Below are 24,276 nucleotides of genomic sequence, written 5' to 3' on the forward strand. Positions count from 1 at the left end.
TTTTTTTTATACTATGCGAAGATCATTTACGCCACGTCACTTCCATTTACAAATTTATCCAGGTGCTTTTGCTTGTCTATAACGATAAGCGAGTCGATGCGTACGTGTAAGTTTTCGCACGAATAAATTTAACTATTTATTGTGTGTGCGCGCGCGTGTGTGTGTATGATCATTTATTAATTTAGTATTTTTAGTCGATTACCATGTATATATTAAGCATTCTTAGATAATAAAATATTAATAATTGATAAATTAGTATACATAGAAAATGACTGTACTATCATATAAGTTATCATATATATATACAAGTATGTGTCTATGTATGAAGTTACAAATTATAAAATAAGCTATGCAATTTACTATTATAACATACACACATTTACAAAGCATAAGAATAATAACTCGTGAAATAGAGAAAAAAGCAGATGAAAATACAAATAGAATCCTTTCGTAAGTCGCAAAGACCTTTCGTTAATATTTATAAAAATTTATTAAAATACATAGTTTTCCTTTTCAAACGCATCCAAGGAAATCACTCGCATAGCTAACCGTACATGTTAAAAAGAGAAAGAAGAGGGTTGGTAAGATACGGGAAGCCATTTCACTTTCTCGCGATTAGGAACGCGTAAGAACGGCAAGAACGAAGGAAGTGCGTGCCACCTGCGATGACATACGCCGTGGAGTCCACTGGAACAATCGTCGGCACGGCTGCAATTAAGTACAACATAGAAACGCATAAATTCATTATAGCTACGCAAAGAAACGGTTAAGAATGTCCTCTATATGTCTTCGATGGCTAACCTACTTTCCTTACAATTTTATTAATAGATCTTGCGAGAACACGTACTAATAATATCCTTATTTGAATTTTATTTCTTCTAAATGAATTCATTTTTAATCGACTCTGCTATTATCCAACCCCCCTCTCCCCAATTATAATTCGTTTCAGTAAATGCTTGTTAATGTTGAACGAAGTAGTAAATATTTACTTAGATCAATTAGTATTTTATTTGTCGTATTGAAATAATTTTCTAATCGACTCTTCTATCGACCATCTCGATACTATACCATTGCCGTTGATTGAGATACGACGTACTGTAAAATATTAAACATTCTTAAATTACTTATTAACCAAACTTAAAATCTTCTTTGTGACCTATTCAAAGAATGAGTTCAATAATAATTTACTTGTACGTTTTTCCTCTCAACTTTAGATTTCTCGAGAAAATATCTAATCGATGAAATTTCTCCTGTTTATCCCTCTATCCAAGTATTAAATTGGACGATTTACGGTTGTCCGATCGACGAAGTCAATTTTATCTCTCGTTTATACTTGGATATATTCATATATATATATATAATGTATGTATATGTATATGTATATATGATATCTAGGAAGTTGAAAGAAAAGATTCCGAAAGTCACGAGAGTTTGCATTGCAAGAAAGTGTTAAACCTAAATAGAAAAATATTAGTAAAAAAGGGCTTTTGATCGAGTTTAGAGAAGAAAAAAAAGGAAAGAAAAGAAATGATCGAAGTTGTCTATCGACGATCGTTCGTCATCGGCTTATCAACAGGATCGTTCTCTTGCGAGTTAATAAGAAAACGAGAATTCTTTCTCTCTCTCTCTCTCTCTCTCTCTCTCTCTCTCTCTCTCTCTCTCTCTCTCTCTCTCTCTCTCTCTCTCTCTCTCTCTCTCTCTCTCTCTCTCTGTTGAACTTCTCGACCGTTCACCGACGAGTAAAAAGGATTTAGAAATGCCTATGTGTGTATATGGCAAGTAAGCTGCTTCATATACGGAGACAAAGAGAAAGAAAGAGAGAATAATAAATGAGATGGAGAAAGAGAGGGAGTATATAAGCGTTTCACTTTCTCATGAGACGTGTTAACACCTTCTTTTTCTTCTTCTTCTTCTTCTTCTTGCTCTTCTTCTTCTGTTTCACCTTCTTTCTCTTCCTGTTCGTCATCATCTTCTTCTTCTTTTACACACGAACAGAATAACATATACTGCAGTATACGTGTATAACGCAGAGTCTGGTTTCTATTTCATCCGGTAGTAGTAGCAAAAGGAGTACTTCCGGCGGATGTACAAGGCCATTGTTTTTGCCGAACCGAGAAATGAACTAGCTGCGAAAACGTATGTGTCGCGTATTTTCATTACGAATTTTATACCCGCCTTTCTCTCGTCTACCACGTTAACATTGCGTTTTTGATACTTCCTTTCGTCTCGTGCTTGACCAACAAGTCATTTCGATATTTTTAGAGAGAGGGAGAGAAAAACAAATTTTCCTTTTTTTTTTAAATAAATAGCATCGTATTCAGTATTTTTTACTGAAATTTTATTACTGCAATATTGTAGTATTTATCATCGTTAGAATTTTTTCGATATATCTTATTATTATCATAGATACTATAATATCGTACTATCACTGTATCGATATTTTCAGTATTTTGTATTTAAATAAATAACAATATATTTTTTCAGTGAATTTTTTTCTACTCCACTTTTTCTGCATTTATTATTTTTATATTATTTTTTATTCGATGAAACCAGCATTTCTTTAATTTTTTTACTTTTTTTTTTTAACATAGTTTTACATTTTTTTCTTTCCATATATATATATAAACAAACAGACAGATAGTACGCATTTTCCACATTTTTCGCTCGAGTTTTGATAAAGATTAATGTCCTGATAACGGTGTATGCTCCATTGCAGCTGATATTCGGTGTTAATCGATAACTTTCCAGGCTGTCATGAATCGTTTGAATCGACGTTAGATACATGTGTTACTTCTATAAATAGGATATATTTATCCGTATACATGTTGATTGGTATAGTCATTGCAAGAGGATAAGGAAGTTGGAAAACGATAGATCATGATTTCACGGTTACATACATACGAACGTTTAGAATTTCTAGTAGGCGATGATATTCTAATATATAAAATCTTATTATGTTAGCATTTTGATTCAATTTTTTACAGTAATGAAACATACAATTTTATTACGTTATTTTCATGATAAAATTTTCGTGATATATGTATGCATGTATATACTCGAGCAAAAAGCTTCCAAGTAATTTTTAAAATCAATTACTCTTTTTCGAGACTTTCCGGGCTACTTTTTTTTCGAATCGTAAAGCCAATGTAATCGATTTTTAAAATCATCCGGCAAGTTTCTTGATCCACCTAAAAACTTTTGGACTATCCTGTACAATTCTTTTCTTATAATACAATAAGAAACGTTGAAGAGATAAATTATATAAGAGATGGATGAATACTTCAGAAATTTTTAGATAAATAATCTGATACGGGATATTCTTTTGTGTTTCTACGGGGAAAAAAAAAAAGAAGACAAGTAGATCCCTCGTAATCGAAAAGAAACACGTATTTAAACGTCGGATATGAGAAAGCAAAAAGGTAGGAGGATTATTCCCGATACTTTCACAGTTTCGAGAGGCCGATTGTTGTTCGACGAAGATTCACGAGATAAAACAAACGTGACGCTGTAGGTGAAACAAGGCTTTAAAATCGTGTGTTACGAGCGATTAAACGTCATGCATTCGATTTTCTCCTCTTTCTTAGAGAATTCCCCCCATCTTTTATATACGTGTATTGCGTCTGTGTTTCCGTCCGTGTGTGTGGAAGTATTTACGTTCTTCTTCCTTTTCGCCTACCTATCAAGAAGTTAGATTGCTATCTATGATTCTACTTATTATAGCGTTCTTCGATCGGATGAAATCAAGGCGATCGTATCGAGTTGGTCTCTGATATTATGTCTTTCCCTTTCTCTCTCTCTCTCTCTCTCTCTCTCTCTTGCACTGAACATAAAGCAACGTGCTCGTTAGCGCGGATGTATCAGCACGACAGGAAAGTTAATGAAAGCATTCTCGTAATAAATATTAAATTTACTCATGACTTTTTATAATTTTTCAAGTACAGCGGGCCAAAAGAATTCCTAGACGATATTAAAAATCGATTATGTATCTACTACTTTTTCGATACATTTCAGGCGAATCTTTTCATAGATCGTAAAACTACAAGCCTGGTATCTTTAACGTTGCTTCTCGTTAGTATTGTTCTATACCGAGTATATAAAATTATGCTAGTAATATACTATTTATAAAATACTATATAATATAAAGTAAAATGAAATATATATATAGTGTATATTTACTATAGTATTTTTTACCGTATCGTTTATTATTTATTTACATGACGATAATACTAAAAATGTCAATGTACTTATATAACGCTAATTAACCAAGCGAAACAAATAAACGAGACAAAACTTTTCTAAAGATATATCTAATAATTTTAACATATAAAAAAATATATATACATATAAAACTATAAAAATAATCGAAAGTATTAGACGGAAGCGAATAATTTTCGAGGTACGGAAGCATATCGAGAATCTTCGATCTTACCGTTAAGCCAGGGTTAACCGAGGCGAATTCGATCGGTCGGTCGTCGTCGGAGTCTTTGCCGGTTTGTTCCGCGCAACACGTTCGGCCTCCTCTCTTCCTCCTCTTCTACTAGTAGTAAATGCACCGGCCAACGAGTACGATTATTCCTGCTAACGGTACAGAGTGCACATAGCGCCGGTCTATACTTAACGATAACCAACCGAACGAGAGAAATAGAAAAAGAGGAGAAGAACGAGGAGGAGGAGGAGGAGGAGGAGGAGGGGGAGGGGCTCAAGAGGAAGACGGATAGAAAGAGAAACCGTACCGGCAGTGCCCTAGCAAATGCCTATCCAAGTAGAAATAGGGAGGAAAGAGGGAACACGGATACACGTATACGTATATATGTATATCATATATATACACATGTCTAATATATATATATGGAAATGTAGATGCAGACGAGAGAGAGAGAGAGAGAGAGAGAGAGAAAGAGAGACTTTGTGACCTGGAACGAAACGACGTATGGAATACTTGCTACTAACGAGTAGACGTTGACTATCCTTTAGGTAGAACATAGCGCATACATGCCCACATTCAGTCTCTCTACTTTGTTTTAAATCTTACAATATTTTTACTTTTTATTCTTTATTCTTTACTTTTTATTTCTTATCTTTTCCCTACGGAGCGAGTTGAAACGCCTACGTCATCATTTCTTGAAATGTCTTTCGAGACGTTGACTATTCTGAAGGTAGAACGTACAATAGGTACGTGCTAATATTGTCTCTCTCTCTCTCTCTCTATACTTTGTTCCAACTCTTACAATTTGTCTATTTCCTTTTTTTTTTTTTTTTTATTTTTTGTTCTTGCCACTGCCTACGTTATCGTTTCTTGAAACGTCTTCCGAGGGTGTAAAGTGTATCGTTTTCAACGTTGACTATTCTTACGCGATCATTCTTACTCGTAGAATTTTATTATTTTTTTTTTTTTTGTACCAACGTGTATATCATCGTTTCTTGAAGCATGTTTCGAAGATTAAATTTATCATCTTCGATCGTTCGAATTCGTTACGTTCGGTTGAATTTTTCGATACTTGGAAACAAAAAAGCGCGCGTATTGTTCATAATGTCAGAATATAAGGTATAGTAATTCTATTGCGTAATGAAAATTCGACGAGTCACGCATGCCTTGCGATGCGATGACCATGCAGCAGTCTGCACTTCCGTCGATGCGTACGAAATTAATACGTGAATAGAATTGATGGATAAAATTTAGAATTATTTGTGTTTGATTATGGTTTTGATAGACGTATGAAAAATGGAGAATTTATTGCCGTTCGTTTTTATACAATTTTATACGCATCATTCTGATATTTGTAAAAAATTTCGCGATCGTTCTTATTTAATTATCGAGGAACTTACATCTCTGATATTTTACGTTCGTATATATGTCAGTATTAAAAATTGTTCAATTCCAATGTTACGTGCGTAGCGATATAAAGAAAAAAAAAAAAAATAATAATAATAATTACGTACAAATTACAAATTGTTCTATTTATCTAATTTTTCTTTTTATTTACGTTTAGTGTGCACTCGATAGACGATTAATGTAACCCTTTCTCTCCCTCTCTCTCTCTCTCTCTCTCGTATTACACGTGGGTGCGAACTTTCCGTGCGAACCTTCGTAAAACGAGCTCGCGTGTTAGGCACGTTTATATGCGGTATACACGTAGTATTATCCCGCTCATAACGCATTCCTATCGTTCGCTCACCGCCGGCGCGTTGCACGGCCACACGATTCTTGTTCAGCAGGGTGTGGTGTTGCTTCTTCGACGTGTATATCCGCGTGCAGATGAGTGACAATGTGCGTATCCTATAGTCACCGAACGATTGTTTTTCAAATGACAACAAAACAAAAGTAAAAAAGAAAAAAAGAGCATAAGAAGAGAATCGAACGATTCCAAAAGAGGACAAACGATAAAATTATATGATACAGCGAGATTAAAAGTATATTTATTTTTTCTATTTCGTAATATAAAAAAGAAATCCCCCCAAAAAAAAGATCTCATCGTAACAACTTTGTCGAGCGATAAGAAAAGATTGTACGATCGGAATAAACGAACGATCGTTCGTAAGATTCATTCGAGTCGATCGATTTGTAATATCGATCGTCGAAAACAAGATCCACGAGCGTCTTAACGTTCGATAAATCTCTCGGAGGTGTCACCGACCATTACGAGACGTTTATTGGAAAAGAGATCCGACGAATGTAATAGTATCGTAATAATACTCTAGACGGTTGTATCAGAAGTAGTAGTCACGACAGCTTGCAGGTGTATACGTTGTGCCGTTGTTTTACGAGATGCACTTTGTCCTTCGCTAACCACGCCTATCTTTCTCTCTCTCTCTCTCTCTCTCTCTCTCTCGTTTTATCCATCATTTCCATAGAGATTAGACGTTCACCAAGGTTCACCATCGACGTGAGATTATCGATCCTACATATTATAATAACACTCCTCTCATCTTTGAGATTTGAATCTTTCATAAACTATGGATCCGTGCTTCGAATAAGAAAAGAATCGATCGCGAGTACGTTCGTGTTTTGAATTTCTATCGCTAAAGTTAGAAATACTCGACCTCGATTTAACGTTTAACGTTTGTTTAACATATCCTCGACAATTTTCACAAACTATCGCTTCGCGAACGATCATTAGTTTAACGACTCAATAGATATTTCTTCGATATCGAGAACTTGAGTAAATTTACTTAGAAACTGCTGTCACGCGTCGGCCTTTTTTTCGACGTCGATTTTCTTGTTTTTTCTTTTTTCTAACGTCCTATATATCGGATCGGTAAATCGATTCACAATCGCGAGAGTTACGAGCTAGTTTCCTTGGAAAAAAATTCTACTTGATACGCCGCTTTCGTTTCACGATCTAGAATCCATCGGATCGATCGATAAGAAACGTTGCAATTTCTTCTTTTTATTAGACAATTTTCCAACGAATTTTCCTTATTTTTTATCGAAAACTTTTCCTACTGAATTTTCAATGCTTTTTATAAAAAATTTTCAATCTAATTTTCAATAGTTTATTGTTATACATCTCCGACAGAATTTCCACTATTTTCGATGGAAGATTCTCCGGTAAATTTTTATCAACTTTTATTGCAAATTTCCGCGTATAAAATATAACTTCGATACGATCGAATATATCGATTAGAAAATCCCGCCTTTTTCGTTACGCGTGCGTACGAATGTACCACGTAATAGGATTACGAGCGATCCTGATTGAACGAATAAATCTCTTAAGAATTTTACGTAACGGCACCGAGCACGTTTCATTCATGGCACGATGTAGGTGGAAATTATCGCCGAGGGATCTCGTGGAAGAATTACTCGTCCGTATGGCTCACACGTTCGCCGTCGAGACATTAGTTCTCACGTTTCTAGTAGTACTCGAAAAGTGTAACAGGTTGTAAAATATATCTCGACGATATATTAATCGTTTATTTTTTATTTAAAAAAAAGAAAGAAATGAAAAGAATCAACGAAATACGATCATTCGATTGTATTCGTAATCGAATTAAAAGAGACGATATCGAAGCTTTAATCAATTTATATAATAAAAATCTAAGAAAATTCTTTAGTGAGATTTACACCTAATGCAATAACGTTCCCGATCGAGATACAACACGACAATACGACTCTCTTTTTATTTGTTTTCTCGCGTAGCATTTTCTTCTCTCCTTCGGACGATTAGAATGATTTTTATCGAATATATACTTACATACGTACTTATTTAACGCGACTCTACTCCGGCTAGAATAAGCAAGTTTCCCATGAATTAAAGTCTACCGCGTTAATTAGGTCGTTCGCAACGCGTTGCTTTCCGAATCGAGCGCCGGATGTCCCTTCCGGTAAGAGGAGGCATCGTTCTTCGATATCGTACTTGTGTCCTTGAAAAAAAACTCGAGGTGAAATTACGATAAAATTCCTATCTTAGGAAGGAAAAGAAAATGGAGAAAAAAAGGGGAGAGAGAGAGAGAGAGAGAGAGAGAGAGAAAAGGAAAATTAGTTCCCACGTTTATTATCGAGTTTCATGAGTTTGAGATAACGGAAAAAGAGATGGTTTTGTCAGCTTTTTTACGAGTAATTAGAGTCGTAAATAATTAGCAGAAAGATTACAGCTTTCATACGTGGGATGGGACCGAATGTACTTGGATCTTCGTAAATGCATCAAAGATGATTCGAAATATGGACTGCATTTTTTTCCAAGATTTTTTAAGCAAATTTTTTTTATTTCTCTTCTTTCTTCACGTTGTATGTATTTATATACTTATATATGTACGTGTGTATGCGTGCGATTTATATAGGTATACCTATGTATACGTACATGCACGTACGTATTAAAATTTGATTTGTTCCTTTTCCTTTTAAAATACAATACAATGCATCCTTTTATCTAGATTCGTAATCGTTATGAATCATCGAAGATAATATAATGAGTCATCGATGATCATATCGATATGATAATTAAATTTTGAGTAATTTTAACGAACTCTCCGGGTATATTTTTGCTTATTATTTATTTGGAAAAATGTTTACGTCTATGTAATATTTTTGTTACATATAAGAAACGTGTCGATAAATGATGGAAAAATAATTACATATAAGACGTATCTTGCACGCGCACGCATATAAAATACGTATACGTATATAAAAAAAAATTAAAATCCGGTTATATCGGTGTGAACCTAACGGTTTAGTTAACGCGTTAAAATGACATAAAGAAAAAGAGAGAGAGAAAGAGACGAGGAAGGTGTTGTTCTTATCTTTCGATTTCACTGTTGGTACGGGAAGTTAATTAGCCATTTCTTACACGTGCGTCCGATTTTCTTATGGTTTCATATTTTTCATGATTCACAAATCTCTTCTAATGTAGGTCATAAATATATCCATTGCAATACACGATACTCGTTGTACCTACTTCCCTTTCGCACGATATCCCATTTGAATTAGCTATTGGATGATACTTTTGCCCGTTCGCGTGTTACTTCGTCATGCTTTGTAAATCGATTTCACACGAGAGATAGACATTTATAAAAATTCATGCTTCTTTTGCGATTATTCTAAAATATGCGTTACTCTCGTGTCAAAGTAATTAGAAAAAAAAAAAAGGAAACATCTTGTTGTTTTACTCGTTGTCTCATCGTTAGTTTAATAAAGCCAGGAATAACAAGAAATTGACCTACGTAAATTATATTTTTAATAGATACTATTATATACAGGTATATGTCACGATAGGTTTATATATATAAATATAATAAAATATTAGTATTAGATAGTATTCTAGGCTAGTATCGTGGATTAGTAATATAATATATTTTGTACAGTATAATACGGTATAATATTAAATTACTGGTTGGTGCATATGAAAAACGATCGATGTATCGCCGCCAATTAAAATTAATCGATATACTCGAGTTGGGTCAATCTCGTAAAGATCGACGAGTCGTAGCTATTGGATATCTACTGGTGGCTAGGTATATAATTTTCTCAACGAAAGGTCTCCAAATAGTCTCGTTTAGTTAAGTCATTGGTTACTTACTTGCTAACGAACGTCGTCGATCTTACTTATTGTTAAGCTAGACCATTCGTGGTCGATTCCTCCAAGTTGAAATCTAAGTAGCGAGGGAGGAGAGGGCTCGAAAGTGTTGTGGTTAAAAACCAAGCGGCGGATAAACTCTCGCCGATAGAGTTTCCTTCGCTAGTAGGTACTGTAGTAGCGAGATGACGATGGCGAACGAGAGCTCTCCAACTTCTCTCGTAACTTCCGTTTCTTGCTTAGGAATTACACCGTTTGGTCTCGGAAGTCGATCAACGTGGTCAGGTTCAAGCTTAACTCGGCAGCCCCATAAGACCATTACTATTATACATAAGTACATATTATTATTATTATTATTATTATCGTTGATCGCTCGAACGGACTTTGATTCCCTTCCGCGTCTCTTTGTTTGAATAATATCTGGTGGTGGTCCGTACCGATGTATTTCTTTATTTCTTTCTTCGCATTCGCGAATTGTTTTTTTCTTTTTCTTTTTCTTTTTTTTTTTTTTTTTTTTTTTTTTGGTGACGTTAGTTCGTCGTTGCCAACGTTTAGGTATTATCGTTAAAATATTATTACACCTAAGAATTATCTATATTTTGACTTTACGAATAAAATGTCAATTAATCGTTGTACACTTTAGTTCTCGCGAAATTTCATAAACTTTTTCTAATCTCCGAACGATCCTACGCTCCGTTCAGATACAAAGATCTTTGGATTTATATCACTAGGACTTTGAGTGGGAGTATTTCTCTCGACAGATTTCGAAATACTTTTATATCAAATAGCACGTACCGTATATGACGTAATAAATCAGTGTGACGGAAACGAGTACGGCGCTTTACTCCCTTTGACTTCTAAACAAGAATAGTGAGTCATGCGAGTAAGTACTCGAGTGTAGGTAGCGGTGCGATACGCCTCGATCGCTCCCTTAAAGATTTCTTCGTTCAAACGCGTTTAGAACGTCATTAAATGTTGTTCGCATATTTATTTTCATCTTTTCTCTGTAATATAGGACCGTGCATATACCTCTCCATGACAAAGAAATATACGTAACCGTAAAAAAAAATTTCGAATCGTCCGAATGTTTTCAATTATTAAAGGAATGATTTAAAAAAAAATAATTAAAGGTCTAGTCTATTTATAGGGTATCACGAGTCTTTTTTATATTTTTTTTTTTTTTTTTTATAGATACGACTATACAAGTAATATAAATGTCGAGTGAAAGGAGCAAAAGAAAAATATCTATACGCATCAATCGATTTCGCGCGATCAAATCGATACGACACTATCGATTTGATCGTTTTATTCTTACCGATCTGGAACTAGGTCTCTCTCTCTTTCTTTCTCGTCATCCCGGTGTTTCGAGGTCAGCATAGTCACGATTCTCTTGACATTTGTCCGGTCAAAGCGTGTCATATAAATGTCTATTATCATCGTACTCATATGTATGGTTTTTGTCCTGTAATTAGTGGATTCGCGAGTCAGTGCGCTAGTCGGTGCTATACATGATAAAACGAGATCGCGTTCGAGAGGTACGAGAAGGATAGAAACAATGGCCCGAAGGGGTCGACGTTTCTCTTCTACAACTTTCGAGGCCAGCCTCGTCGTCACGTTCTAATATCGCCTTTGCGATAAACGTCCCATAATCTTTATCTTTCGAGACATATATCTCTTCGATTAATCGTACCTCGTCGTCGCCCGTTATTTCATTATTAATACGAAACGTTAAAACGAATTGAGGATGTGCGTGATCGATTGAAAACTATTATTAGGGTTCCGTTAGGGTTAACAAAACCTTCTCTTACGAGTGGATTTTTTTTTTTTTTTTTTTTATAATAGAATTTTTATTACAAATAACTTTTTTCGTCGCCAAATTATTCGGCTTACCTTGCATACTTATCGCGAGTGGATCGTAATAGATCCCTCTTTCTCTCTCTCCTTCAACTCCATTGGACAGTTCACCGATATTCGTAGAAATTAGAAATATTTAGAACCGTAATCGCAATTGCTAATGATTTATGAATAACTTTGGTAAACGTCCCGTAATTTTCATCTTTCAAGACATTCATCTCTTCGATCGGTTATCCTCGTCGTCAGCCGTTATTTGACTGTTAATACGAAACATAAAAGCGAATCGAGGATGAGTATGATCTATTGAAAACTGTTAGAATTCCGTTAGGATTGAGTAACAAAACCTTTTCTCATGCGATTCTTATGTAATTTATTACGAACGGATCGCGAGTTATATAAAAATGTTTCTTTTAATTTCGATCACCGATACCTTGAGTAGGATTTCGAGTGATCTTGATAACGAATAAAATTTCTCTAGATAATACACGATTTAGATAATACCAATACCGAGTTGGATGTTTAACAATATCGATTCCCATAATTGATATCGTATTGTATTGCATATATAGTAATTGTATTGCGAATATCTTTAGATTTTCCTTCGAAAGATAGGACAACGAAGATTATGGCAATAAAGTCATAAATAACGGTAGATAACTGTCCGCGCATTCTCCGTTCTTCCTCTTACTTACCTGTGTTGTCATTGTCTAACATCTGTGAATCAGCTGGGAAAAACAAGGCTGGATGCCTTCTGGGAGGATCCGAATGGCTCTGGCATATTATTATATTACCGATAGCGGTCGTTACCCACGGCTAAACCTCGTCGATATGCATCCTCGACGACGAAATATTTTTCTCGGTTGTTCTCCTATGTACTAGACTATCCATAACTGAACCAACTAAGAAGTTAATAATAAATCTGGAAATAGACTTGGCATGTCCAGCTAAGAACCTTGAAAAGTACAGCTGCCAACGATTTTTCTTTCTCATAAATGTTCCTTTTCATCCTCTTTAGCTTTCTCTCCAATCTATTTGTCACTCGTTCGTCACGAGTTTTATATTTTCTCGAGTTAGTCGAGTTCGTTGAACGAATAGTCGACAACGGATTATTTTTTATCGCCTTAATTCTTATTCTCAATGGAATGCTAGAGTAGATTCAAAATGCGTTTATATTAATTTTTTTTTATTTATCATCTGATAGTTTAATAGTTAAAACTCTTGTCATCGTTCTCTCAACTCTTAAGATTAGCTAAGTTATTTTATTTTTGCATAACGTCAAGACATCTCGACGTGATATCTGCACGTATAGGATATATATATATATATATATATATATATATATATATATTATAAGCATCGAACTAAATTCATTTGTATTCAGTCTTTCGTTTTCCTCGGTCGAACGGGGATCGAGATTCCTCGAAATCGAGACTCTTCGTGATCGATTTAACGAATGAGCGATCCTCGATCGGTAACGCGTAGGAGAAGGAATTTCTTTGAGGAAGTTTTAAAGACGAGACTTTGCGTGTCTTTCCAACTGGAATTCAATCGTGAGTTATCTCTCGATCTATCGAAAGAAACTTAGTTCTTGAAAAACAATTCCGCGAACGGTCAATTATTCTTTTTAGTCGGATTTCATTGCTCTTTGAAGAGTACATTTTCTAACGATTGCAAATAATTATACTTTGAGTTTTTTCTTCCTTCTCCTACATAATCGCAGTGTTTGTTATTTTCTTTTGCTCGAGAAAAAATTAATTCTCAATTTTTTAAAAAGACAAAACAAAAAAAAAAGAACACTGTAATATCAATAGAATTTTTAATTCGATTTCAAATACTTGACAAACTAGACATGGAGAAAGACTTGCACGCAATGTTATTTGACTCAAGATACGCGTGAAGGATAAATAATGAACTTAAATGGTAAAGTATAGACGAAAAGAAGGATGGACGGTTTTGATAGAGACGCAATTCCTTTGAAACGTCCACTTAACTTCGTTTCTATCCCGCGTTATTTTCACGGTGCAGTTATTCAGCACAATGGAGGAACGACTCGTAGAAGGACTCGTCTTCTTCTCTATCTCCTCCTCCTCCTCCTCCATCACCACCATCGCCGCCACCACCATCGCCTCCTCCTCTTCGCCTTCTTCGGAAAGATACAAAGGTGTAATTACAACCCCGAGAACGTCCTTCCATACGTTTTCATCGCATGTTCCTCCTCGGAGATTAACATGTGTGAGATATTATACTAAAAGAGAGAGAGAGAGAGAGACTTCGTTTATAATGATCTATGAATCGAAGGACAATGATTTTTTCTCTCTCTTTTCTTTTCTTTTCTTTTTTTTATCATTATTACTATTCTTGATTCAGACAGAAGAAGACGTAATTTTAACGAGGAGTAATTGACTTCTGTCTTTCAATCTCTCTCTCTCTCTCTCTCTCTCTCTCTCTCTGTCTCTCTCGATGCCTTAGCGCGTTCGTGATAATCCATCGATCGAAGAACAATGATTTTCTTTGCTTTTTTCTTAGAGAAGAAGACACAATTTTAACGAGGATTAATCGACACAATTTCAATGAGGAGTAATCGACTTCGATCTTTCACTTTTAATAACCTTTTCTGACCCCGTTCGACGCATCGTTTATAACGATCCACCGATCGAAGCTTAATGATCGGTTTTTTTTTCTCTATGCAGACAGAATTTTAATGAGAAGTAATCGATTTCCATCTTTCGATTTTAATAATCCCTTTTCGATGTATTGCTCAGGATGATCCATCGATCCATCGATCGAAAGACAATGATTTTTTTCTTTCTTTCTATTTTCTTTCTTGATTCAGGCAGAATAAGACATAATTTTAACGAGAAGCAATCGAACTACAATCTTTCATTTTGAATAACCTCTTTTGACCTCTGCTCAATCTGTTTGAATAGAAGAATCGAATCTCTCACGGTGTTACTTTCTCTCGAGAATGCAAGTGGATACTCTCGAAACGTTATTAATCTTTATCGATCGTAATAAAAAGAAAGGGGCATTGTGTTGGGATGTGGATTCAATGGTGAACAGGTGAATGTGTATCCGAGTTGACCTTTCAGGTGCACGACGAGGAGTGCAAGTCTTGCGGTGTGAAACAACTCGAAGAAAAGAACCGGACCAGGAACTAATCCTGCCCGTTCTAAATTCGTCCATTATTTCCATAACAAAACCTTTAGCTTTAATACGTATATATCTCGAAGGAGTAGAAAGAAAAAAAAGAAAAATACATATAGATAGATAGATGGATAGATAGATAGATAGATAGAGATAGAGATAGAGAGAAACAAATTGGTGAACGTGCATAGGTTTATGGTGAGTTGATAAACTAACACAAGTCTGCCTTAAATCATACTGATTTCGTGCTCCAATGAGTTCGAGATAAACCTGTTATTAATGATGTTGATAATGTAAGCATATAAGTGTATATATATTTGAATATCTCCTTCGATAACTCGATTATTTCGTGCTTAAAAACGGCAAACACTTCGATTTATCTTTTTATCTTTTTCTTCCCTGGATTTTATCGAAACTTGTTACTTTCGTGACAAAAAAAAAAAAAAGAAGAAAATAGAAGATTCGAAGACTTGCGTGCTTAACGCTTATGTAAGATTACATCCGTTTTAGAATGACACGAACGGAGTTTACTCGAAACTATTTTTATCTTGTGTAAGTTCAAATCGAATCTATCGTAATATGTGATATGTAATTTGTATAATGTGTATATATACGTGTGTGTGTGTGTGTGTGTACGTGTCACAGTTATTTGTACACGCGTATCTATTTTTTTTTTTTTTTTTTCAAAATAGAACGAACAGAACTTTTGCAGAGACAAATTTAAAAAAAAGTAAGAAGCCATGCACTGGTTATAACATATCTACATTATAGATAGTAACAGATGCGACTTGATCTAGGAAGATCTGGAAGATATATATTCTCGATCCTTTATATAAAAAAAGATGATGATTCCGACTTCGAAGGAACGAGTTTATCACGGTGAAATTTCTCAGTCGCGTGTTGAGAAGATTAAACGCGAATGGAGGAGGTACTATCTATTTACCGAGAACCTAACATAAATTGGCGAGTTCGTTGAGAGTGCTTCGAACAACAATCGCGTCGTTACAACACAGTTGCATAAAATAAGGACGACGTACGAATCGACGAGAGGAGGGATAAAATAGGAGGAGGGGAGAGGGGGAGGAAGGAAGGAAGAGTGGGAGTGCGGGGGTCACGTTCCGTACGACGATGCACCAAAGATGCACCTTTGCCACCTACCGTTGTTGTTATTGTTATTGTTATCGTTACTGTTATTATTACATTTCTCGGAGACTTCATTAACCGAAATGACTCTCTCGAACTTCGATTCATATCTTTACGGGTTGTTTCAATGGGAGTAAGCGTACGGTAATTAACGTTTCTTTGTACTCAACACCTTATTCGTATATTTGTACGTTTACTCGCGCGAGTCGCGATACCTTTCGTTCATGAATACTTTTGTGAGATCGAAGTATTACCCACTCGTATAATCATTAATTTATTACGACTATAGCGTTATCGTTTGATCGATCGATCGATCGATCGATCGTCGTAAGGTCGAATTAAATCTTGACGCGTCTTTCGGATTACGATATTGTCTTTTATTTACGGCGTATGGTAATTTTCGAGATACAGAAAAAATAAAGTCGATCGTTCTGATCGATGTAAGATAAATCGAGAGTATCTTCAATGGTGAAAAAGGTAATTCTCACGATAGCAGGTTCTCTCTTTCCATAGGTGCGATTTAAAAAGGTACTTTGAGGTTTGAGATCGAATCAAAGAGAAAGTCGAAAAATAGGATATAGCGGGTAAAAGGGAAGCAGGAATGGAAAGTAAAAGCGGAAGACCACGATCGTGGCTAAAAAGACACATTGTTTTGACTTGCCGCCGCTCTATGCCGCGCCACCCGTGCACTTCGAGCGGACGTTAATTGTTTCGGCGATTCGCGTGTTGCTTCCAATTAATTAAACGACGCGGGCAGACATCTTTTCCTTTTAACAATAAGATATTATTTTCATACGTTTATCGTTTCAACTATGAAAGGTACGCATAGATAGCTATAGCATTCCAATCATTAAGATCTCTAAATCCTTTTTCGATCGTTTAACGCGACGGTCGATTATACATTCTAAAGGAGAAAATAAATATATGCCTAATATTAAGTATTGCCATTACCCATAGATCTAAATAAATATCCCATAAGATTGGTTTTTTTCCAATCGGCCGTTAAAATTTGTACAACGAAAGTACGTATTACACGAGGTAAAAGTTCGTTCGCGATAAATAGCTAAGATTAGATAACGATGGCATTGACGATTCCGAAAGAAACCTATCACCTAGCTCGCGCACACAAAATTACGGGATTAAGGGAAGAACTTTGGAAGGATAAGAGAGTCCAATAACAAAGAAGAAAAACAAAACTACTATCTCCCATGAGTATTATGATCGACGTGATAGCAACTGATCGTTACAATTTCCAAAGAACATTCGTATATAGAGTAAAATTTCACCCCATAACAGGGCTATGATTACAAAAGCAATGACATAAAAAATATTTTTACGTCCGATCCAGACACTCTCAGAAACTTGATACGGTGAAGATAAAAGAAAACCGATTAAAAGTGCGCCGTCTTTCCTATAAAATAATACTGAAACAATTCACGATCGTAGTTCCGATGATGACGATGACGATGACGACGATGATGAACAAGAAGAAGAAGAAGAAGAAGAAGAAAAAAGAGAAAGAGAGAAAGAAAAGTTGTAGCGAAGCGAGAGTGCCAGAGTATTCGGGGAGGGGTGGGGGGAGGGAAGGAAAGGAACGAAGAGGAGAAAGGTGGTTCATCGTGGACACGAGGAAAAGGAAAAGACTCAAGGAGGAGAAGAAGAAGAAGAAGAAGAAGAAGAAGAAGAAACGCTGGAAAGAGGGAGAAAGGGAAGAAGGAAGGAGTAGCGAGTTAAGAGAGAGGGGTTCGGGGGAGGCGAAGGTTGGAGAAGAGGTTGGAGGTGCGTGAACGGAACGTTTCAGTCGTACAAGATACTCTCTTACCTGGCGATTCACAGAAGAGCGGCTGCCTTCGTTGGAACCGGTCGTGCGCTGCTGTGCTGGTCGATAACCTGAAATAAGAGGCGCGCGCGCGCGCGCTCACGCTTACGAGTTCTCCTTTAAATCCATATTTTGTATTTATTTATTCATTTATTTATTTTCGGCGATTGTTCCTTCTTGTTTTTTCCCTTTCTCTTCTCCGTGTTTTTCTTCTCCACCGCCCTCCTCCCTCTCTCCCTCCCTACCTCCCCCTAACAACACGAAAAGTATGAAAGTTTATATCGTACGGCGACCTTAATCGAATCAAATCGCTCGTAATCGATCTGTGTTTCTTCGTGATAAAATTGTGCGACTGAAATTCGGACTCTTTCTTGATCGATACTATTATCTCTTTCTATCTTGTTCTTGTTATTGGACAAAAAGGAGAAAGAGTGAGAAAAATAAAAGTCAAGCGTTAACATGAGCGGACCCAGTGTGGACGTTGTTTGGGATCCCCAAACGCAAATGAATTCTTTGGATTGTTGGGATTATTCCATCGAACTGGCGTGTCTTCAAGGGCCGGAAGGTATACATACAAAGATCGAATGTTCCAAGCGAATCGTTAGCGAATAGAATAAGGAAATTTTTTAGAGGGAGAGGGGAAGAGGGAGAAGATGAAATATTTCGACGAAAGCTTATGGTCTCGTTCTCTTTTTTTCCTCTTTGGTGTCTCGTCTCTTCGCGATGCTTACGTTCGAGAGACAGAGAGAGAGAGAGAGAGAGAGAGAGAGAGAGAGAGAGAGAGAGAGAGAGAGAGAGAGAGAAAACCCTGTGAGCCTGTTAACGAGGGAACGATGTCAATGCTCGTGCAGACGAGAAAGGGCTTCGTTTAGTCAAACAGAGATTACGAAATTCTTAGACGAGAGAAACAAGCGTTTCTTTATCTTTTTCTTTTCTTCTCTTGAAACTTTTCTTTCGCACAGTATCGCTTTTTCTTTTTCTTTTGTTTTCCAATCTTTTTGCTATCGTCTTGATAAATATGCATCGGTAAGAGATACGTAGGTATATCGTCGATCTTTGGATCCCAGTAAATAGCAAATCGATCTCGACAACGCTCGTATATTTATAACACGAAATTAATCTTACGATCGTTAAAAACATTTCCAACGATTTCCGATCTCCGTTCTCTTCTTGGTAAAAATATATACACGGAGTAGTTGCTTCGACAGAGGATCGTTTCGTTTTACGAGAAAAGAGATTATCGCTCTTTGGACTTAAGAGTTCAAACGCTTGAGACTTTGTTTTATGTATGTACATACATTTCCGTTTCCCTCGCAAGGTCATTGTTTCTCTTTCTTCTTTTCTTCTTTCTATCTTTTCTTTTTTTTTTTTCTCTTTCGAATGCATCTTTTCCCAAGCGCGCTGCGTATGTTATCGGTGTATTACTTATTATAATATTCGCAAACAAAACAGGATGTCTATAACGATGTAAAAAAGGAATAAAATAATAGCGCGTTCGTACGCTTGTTGATCTACTATAAACGGACGAAGACCAAAGTACACACGTTTACCTGTATACTTATTCTTTTCTTCAGATCTTCAGTTAGCAGCGGAACTCGGCAAGACTCTGTTGGAACGGAATAAGGAACTCGAGAATATAATCAAAATTCATCAGTCCACGATCGAAGAACAAGCGCAAGAGATAGAAGTGAGTTTCCTCGAAGATCTTTCTTTTTTCTTCGCTTATTCCTTTTTTACGTATATGATGCATAGACGTATGATCGAATTAATTATTGCGTAATTAATCGTTGTACAGTATATGAAGAAGCAAACTGCCGCATTGAGGGAAGTCAATGATTCGCGTCTTAAGATTTACGAACAATTAGAAGTCAGTATACAAGATTTGGAGCGTGCCAATCATCGTCTGGTCGTCGAGAATACTGGCGATAAAAAGCTGATAAAAAAGTACGTTTATGTTTATGCGTTCTCCATTGTACGGCTTACATCGTCACACATTATCACGTTTCGTCTTATAAACTTTTACGACAACGACGCTTCGTTTTACTTATGCATATAGTAAATATAGCGATTGTAAAACTATGCTCGATACTTTTGTAATAATATTAACGATAATAACGAATAAGTTTTGAATCGCAATTGTTTTCTAGCCAATGCTTGACCATCGAAAATCTCGAGACACGATGCGAGGAGATGCAGAAGAAAATCGACGATCTTACATCACAGAGAGAAGTATTGCTTCGTCAGCAAACAGCGAATCAAAATCCTACCGTCGTTCAAGTGCAATCGGTTTCTTGGAAGGCAGCGGTAACGCCTGGTGGCAGCATACGACAGGTATAAATTCGTTTTAACGAAGAAATTCTTTCGAATTGATTTATTATGCGATACTTATAAATTTCGTCACACGTTTGCATAACGTACGGAACTGTAATATTTTGACAGAGCGCTGCCCCGAGTTCACCGAGCGTTTTTCAAGAAACCGGTAACGATTCTAACTTACAACAAATTGTAACGTCAGCCTCCAGCGAAGAAGAACTGACGGATCTATTGATTCAATTACAAGAGGCTCGTAGTCAAAGAGCTAGAGAGCAAAAAAAAGTTGCTGAGCTTGGTCAGCAATTGACAACATTGTTACAAGAAAACAGTACTTTGGAAGAACAATTGACTTTTTGGCGTAGCAAAGCACAGGACGTGAAGAATTTGCAAGATGAAATAAATACCCTCGAGGAAGTTAGGTGCGTTCTCTCGTCTTTAAAGTTACCTACGCGATTCGACATTCCTTTCATCGATACAAATTTTTATTCATTTTAATCTGTTAAATGGATTAATACATCGAATCGATTTTCAGACGGGGCCAATTATGCGGACGTTGTCTTCGTGGAATGGACACCAGAAATCATGATGAATTATCCGTTCTGGACGGAGAGGAGTACGATGACATTAGTATAGCAGGTTCGCTCATTAACGAACAAACTGATCCTGAGCCAGCTGTACAGGTAAACGTTAGATTTCCTTTAGTATTTGCAAGCCACATTCGTTTTCGCTCCGTGTAAGCATGAATGTATTTTTGTTTCATTAATTCGAAGTTTAGGACGATGCTCGGTATATACACTCATACTCGCTTTTTTTATCGTTACGTTACCTTCATCCATTCAAACATTCCGCGTAGAGTAAGAAGAATTCTTTAGTACGCGAATAGATCGAAGCGAATATTTTTTTATCTCCTATACATATACGCTTCTTTTTTTCTACAATATACGTATATTTTCCTACAATAACGTATATTTTCCTGCAATATACGTTTCTTTTTTTATATTCATTTTCATTTTATGAATACATGCCTTTACTTGCATATTCCTCGGGAAGATTATTATTACAACAATCTCGTTCGTTACGTTTGACGGATAGTAACACGACTGTATTAATTGCAATTTCTAACTCGTTTCGTTCTATTTCTTTCTTTTTTTTTTTCTTTTATTTTTTCACAACGATCGACTTAATCGATCGATGAAGGTCAATCGATCTCAGCCGGATAAGATATATATACATATCTATATTATGTATTTTATTTTTTTTAGATGCATCTCTCTCTTTCTCTCTCTCTCTTCCCTCTCTCTCTCTCTCTCTCTCTCTCTCTCTCTCTCTCTCTCTCTCTCTCTTTTCATGCTCGTATTCTATGCTTAAATTAAGTAATATTCACTTTTATTTGCTTTAGGAATCGATCCCAACAAAGTTAACGAAAAGCGGCGCGAAAAAAGAACGTAAAGAATTTGTTTGCCTGTTGTGGAGGATTTTCACTTATATATGGAACGCACCGTCACTGATGCATATCGTTTACGACACGATAACTTACATCAAAGACGAATGCGTCATACCGTTGCTACTGAAACCATTTCGGATACCATTGTTTATATTAAGAAAATTATTACCGTTATATATTCGGAGAAAAATTATTTAGGGACATAGTTTTCAACACATTTCGGGGAATATCAAATTAAACAAAGGAAACAGTAGTTTTTCTAGATTTTTTATTTCAAATTTTATTTCAATTTTTGTTTCTTGGTTTGTTTGCTTTTTCTTTTTCTTTTCCTTTCTTTTTTTTTTTATTATCATTATCATTCAAATCGATTGATAATGATTGTTTGGTATAAAGTGACCAGATGTATTAATTGCAATTGAAATTAATGACATGCGCAAATAAAAATAAAGAGGGAACATTGTTCGACGTATTCGCGAGGATATCACTTTTTTAGTTCGTTTCAAAATGTTTTTCATACGTTTTTCGAATACTGCATAAATATTACAGTTATTTTCATAAGAAGACATTTTAATTACAAGATAACAGTTTCAATCTCAGTAAAAAAAATTAATTATGTATATCAATATAAAAAAAGAACTATATGTAATCGCATCAATTTCCAGGACAGTTTTTAACTTTAAAGGTAAAGCAACTCAAATCCGGCACATCTGGTCGCTTTTAATTATTTAAGATATAACGATATATAGAAAATCGGGGTATATAGTTTATTTTCTTCGTTATTTTTTCGTAATTTCTCGTTAATTTCTTCAAAAGAAAAAATTTAGACACAAAAAAGAAAAACAGCAATGAAATAATCCATAGGAAGTCGTATCATTTTTTTGCTTATCGTTTCCATTTAACTCGATTTTCACACACACACAAATACACACGCAAAGTATAATTATTCATTCTTTATAAATCATTGATAGAGAGAAAGCTTTAAAACGTTCAATCTAATTGTTACGTTTTACGGCGTTACATCAAAACATTTTCGCGCTTTTTATATTGATTGCAAATGTAGTAGCATGCCTGCGTTTTCTGCTTAGAAACATTATTTCTTTCTTGTTTTCTTTTTTAATTTTTTATTTTTGTCATCATCGTATCTACATAATCGTGCGATTAGATCATTGAAAAAGACTTAATTTTCTATGGATTTTCTTTTGCCTTCTTTCGTGTTTAAACTAATGTGGAAGAAAGCATAATTAAATATATAATATATAATATTATAGAATGTATATATTATAAAATTCAATAATATTATATATACCAATATATTTTAATATTGTATATATAATATTCTTACTAATACGTACAAATTCTATATAGAATTATATATTATATATATATATATATATGTGTGTGTGTATTAAACATGACATAAATGATGAGATTACGTTGAAATTACGAGGAAAGATCTCTTTTTCCGTTCACTCTTCGTTTTTAGCTTTCGATGGTACAAATTTTAGTTGATCTTGATTAAAGCGTTTCTTCTTCTTCCTTTTATTTTTCTTTCTCTTTGATAGAATTTAAACGCTACTGTTATCTCGTAATTACATTTCCAAATGGAGATGTAATTAAAAATCTATTCAGGATTATATTTTGACACACGTAAACGAGTAAACGATATATCAAAGCTAGGGATTAAATAGGCTGACGAATTATAATTAAGGACTTGCGTTTTAAGTCAGCACCGGAAGCATAGTGACGAATTTAATATATATATATATATATATATATATATATATATATATATATATTTCTTTTTCATTTTTAGACTAGCTTTCGTTGCATTGAAATACGACATAGAGGAAAAATATCGAGTGAAAGATAAAATTTGTTATGTAAATAAGTAATAAATAGTTTTTTACAAAGTTCTAGATAGGTAGGTTAAATCAGTTATCTTGTGTTTTATTCTTTCTTTCTTTCTTTTTTTTTTTTTTTTTTTTTTTTTTTTTTATTACTTTGACATAATTTTCTATCTTATTTCCAAAGAAAACGAAAAGACTGCATCATTTTATAAATGATTAACAAATTAGTTTTAATTAATTAAGCTGTAATATAATCTTTCGCGTTGACTATTTCGGATAATGATAATAATGAATTATTAGCGCGTGCACAATTGAAAAATAATTATTGACATTTTGAATGCTGCTTTAGTTAATTCTAAATACAATAAGTACTTTTTTGTTCATATTTCGCTTTGTCACGTACTTTATAATTTTGTTCGTAATCGTTTCGAGCATGATTTTAATGTAATAATAATTTAGTAGTACGTCTAGTCGACTTCGTGTGTTAAGAAAAAAGAAAAAAAAAAAAAAAGAGAAGAGAAGGAAAAACATGTCTTGTACAATGTATAAGTGTGCCAGATTTATATGATCTTAAATAAAATATATATTTTTGGAACAGATGCCATTGTATTTTTTTAACATCCTATAAATCTGGCGGTTTCCTAGACCTTTCCAATCGTTCATCCGTTGAAAATAATTCTTCCTTTCTTTTTTTTTTTTTTT

The 24,276-nt window shown here is 35.0% G+C and overlaps 1 protein-coding gene across 3 annotated transcripts in view; it reads left to right on the forward strand.

Annotated features, from left to right (window-relative positions):
* LOC122634667 overlaps window positions 1-24,276 on the forward strand; it is a 45,470-nt gene that overhangs the window by 18,660 nt on the left and 2,534 nt on the right. For 2 of the 3 annotated variants that reach the window (XM_043823824.1, XM_043823823.1), the window contains exons 2-6: window positions 19,545-19,657; window positions 19,766-19,914; window positions 20,118-20,301; window positions 20,410-20,702; window positions 20,816-20,963. In XM_043823824.1, coding sequence (XP_043679759.1) covers window positions 19,545-19,657; window positions 19,766-19,914; window positions 20,118-20,301; window positions 20,410-20,702; window positions 20,816-20,963 — 887 coding nt within the window. Of the gene's footprint in view, window positions 1-18,241; window positions 18,536-19,544; window positions 19,658-19,765; window positions 19,915-20,117; window positions 20,302-20,409; window positions 20,703-20,815; window positions 20,964-24,276 lie in introns of those variants that run through there. The other variant, XM_043823822.1, reaches the window with a different exon arrangement.

The sequence above is a fragment of the Vespula pensylvanica genome, chromosome 15, assembly GCF_014466175.1.
Source record: "Vespula pensylvanica isolate Volc-1 chromosome 15, ASM1446617v1, whole genome shotgun sequence".
Classification (NCBI taxonomy): Eukaryota; Metazoa; Arthropoda; class Insecta; order Hymenoptera; family Vespidae; genus Vespula; species Vespula pensylvanica.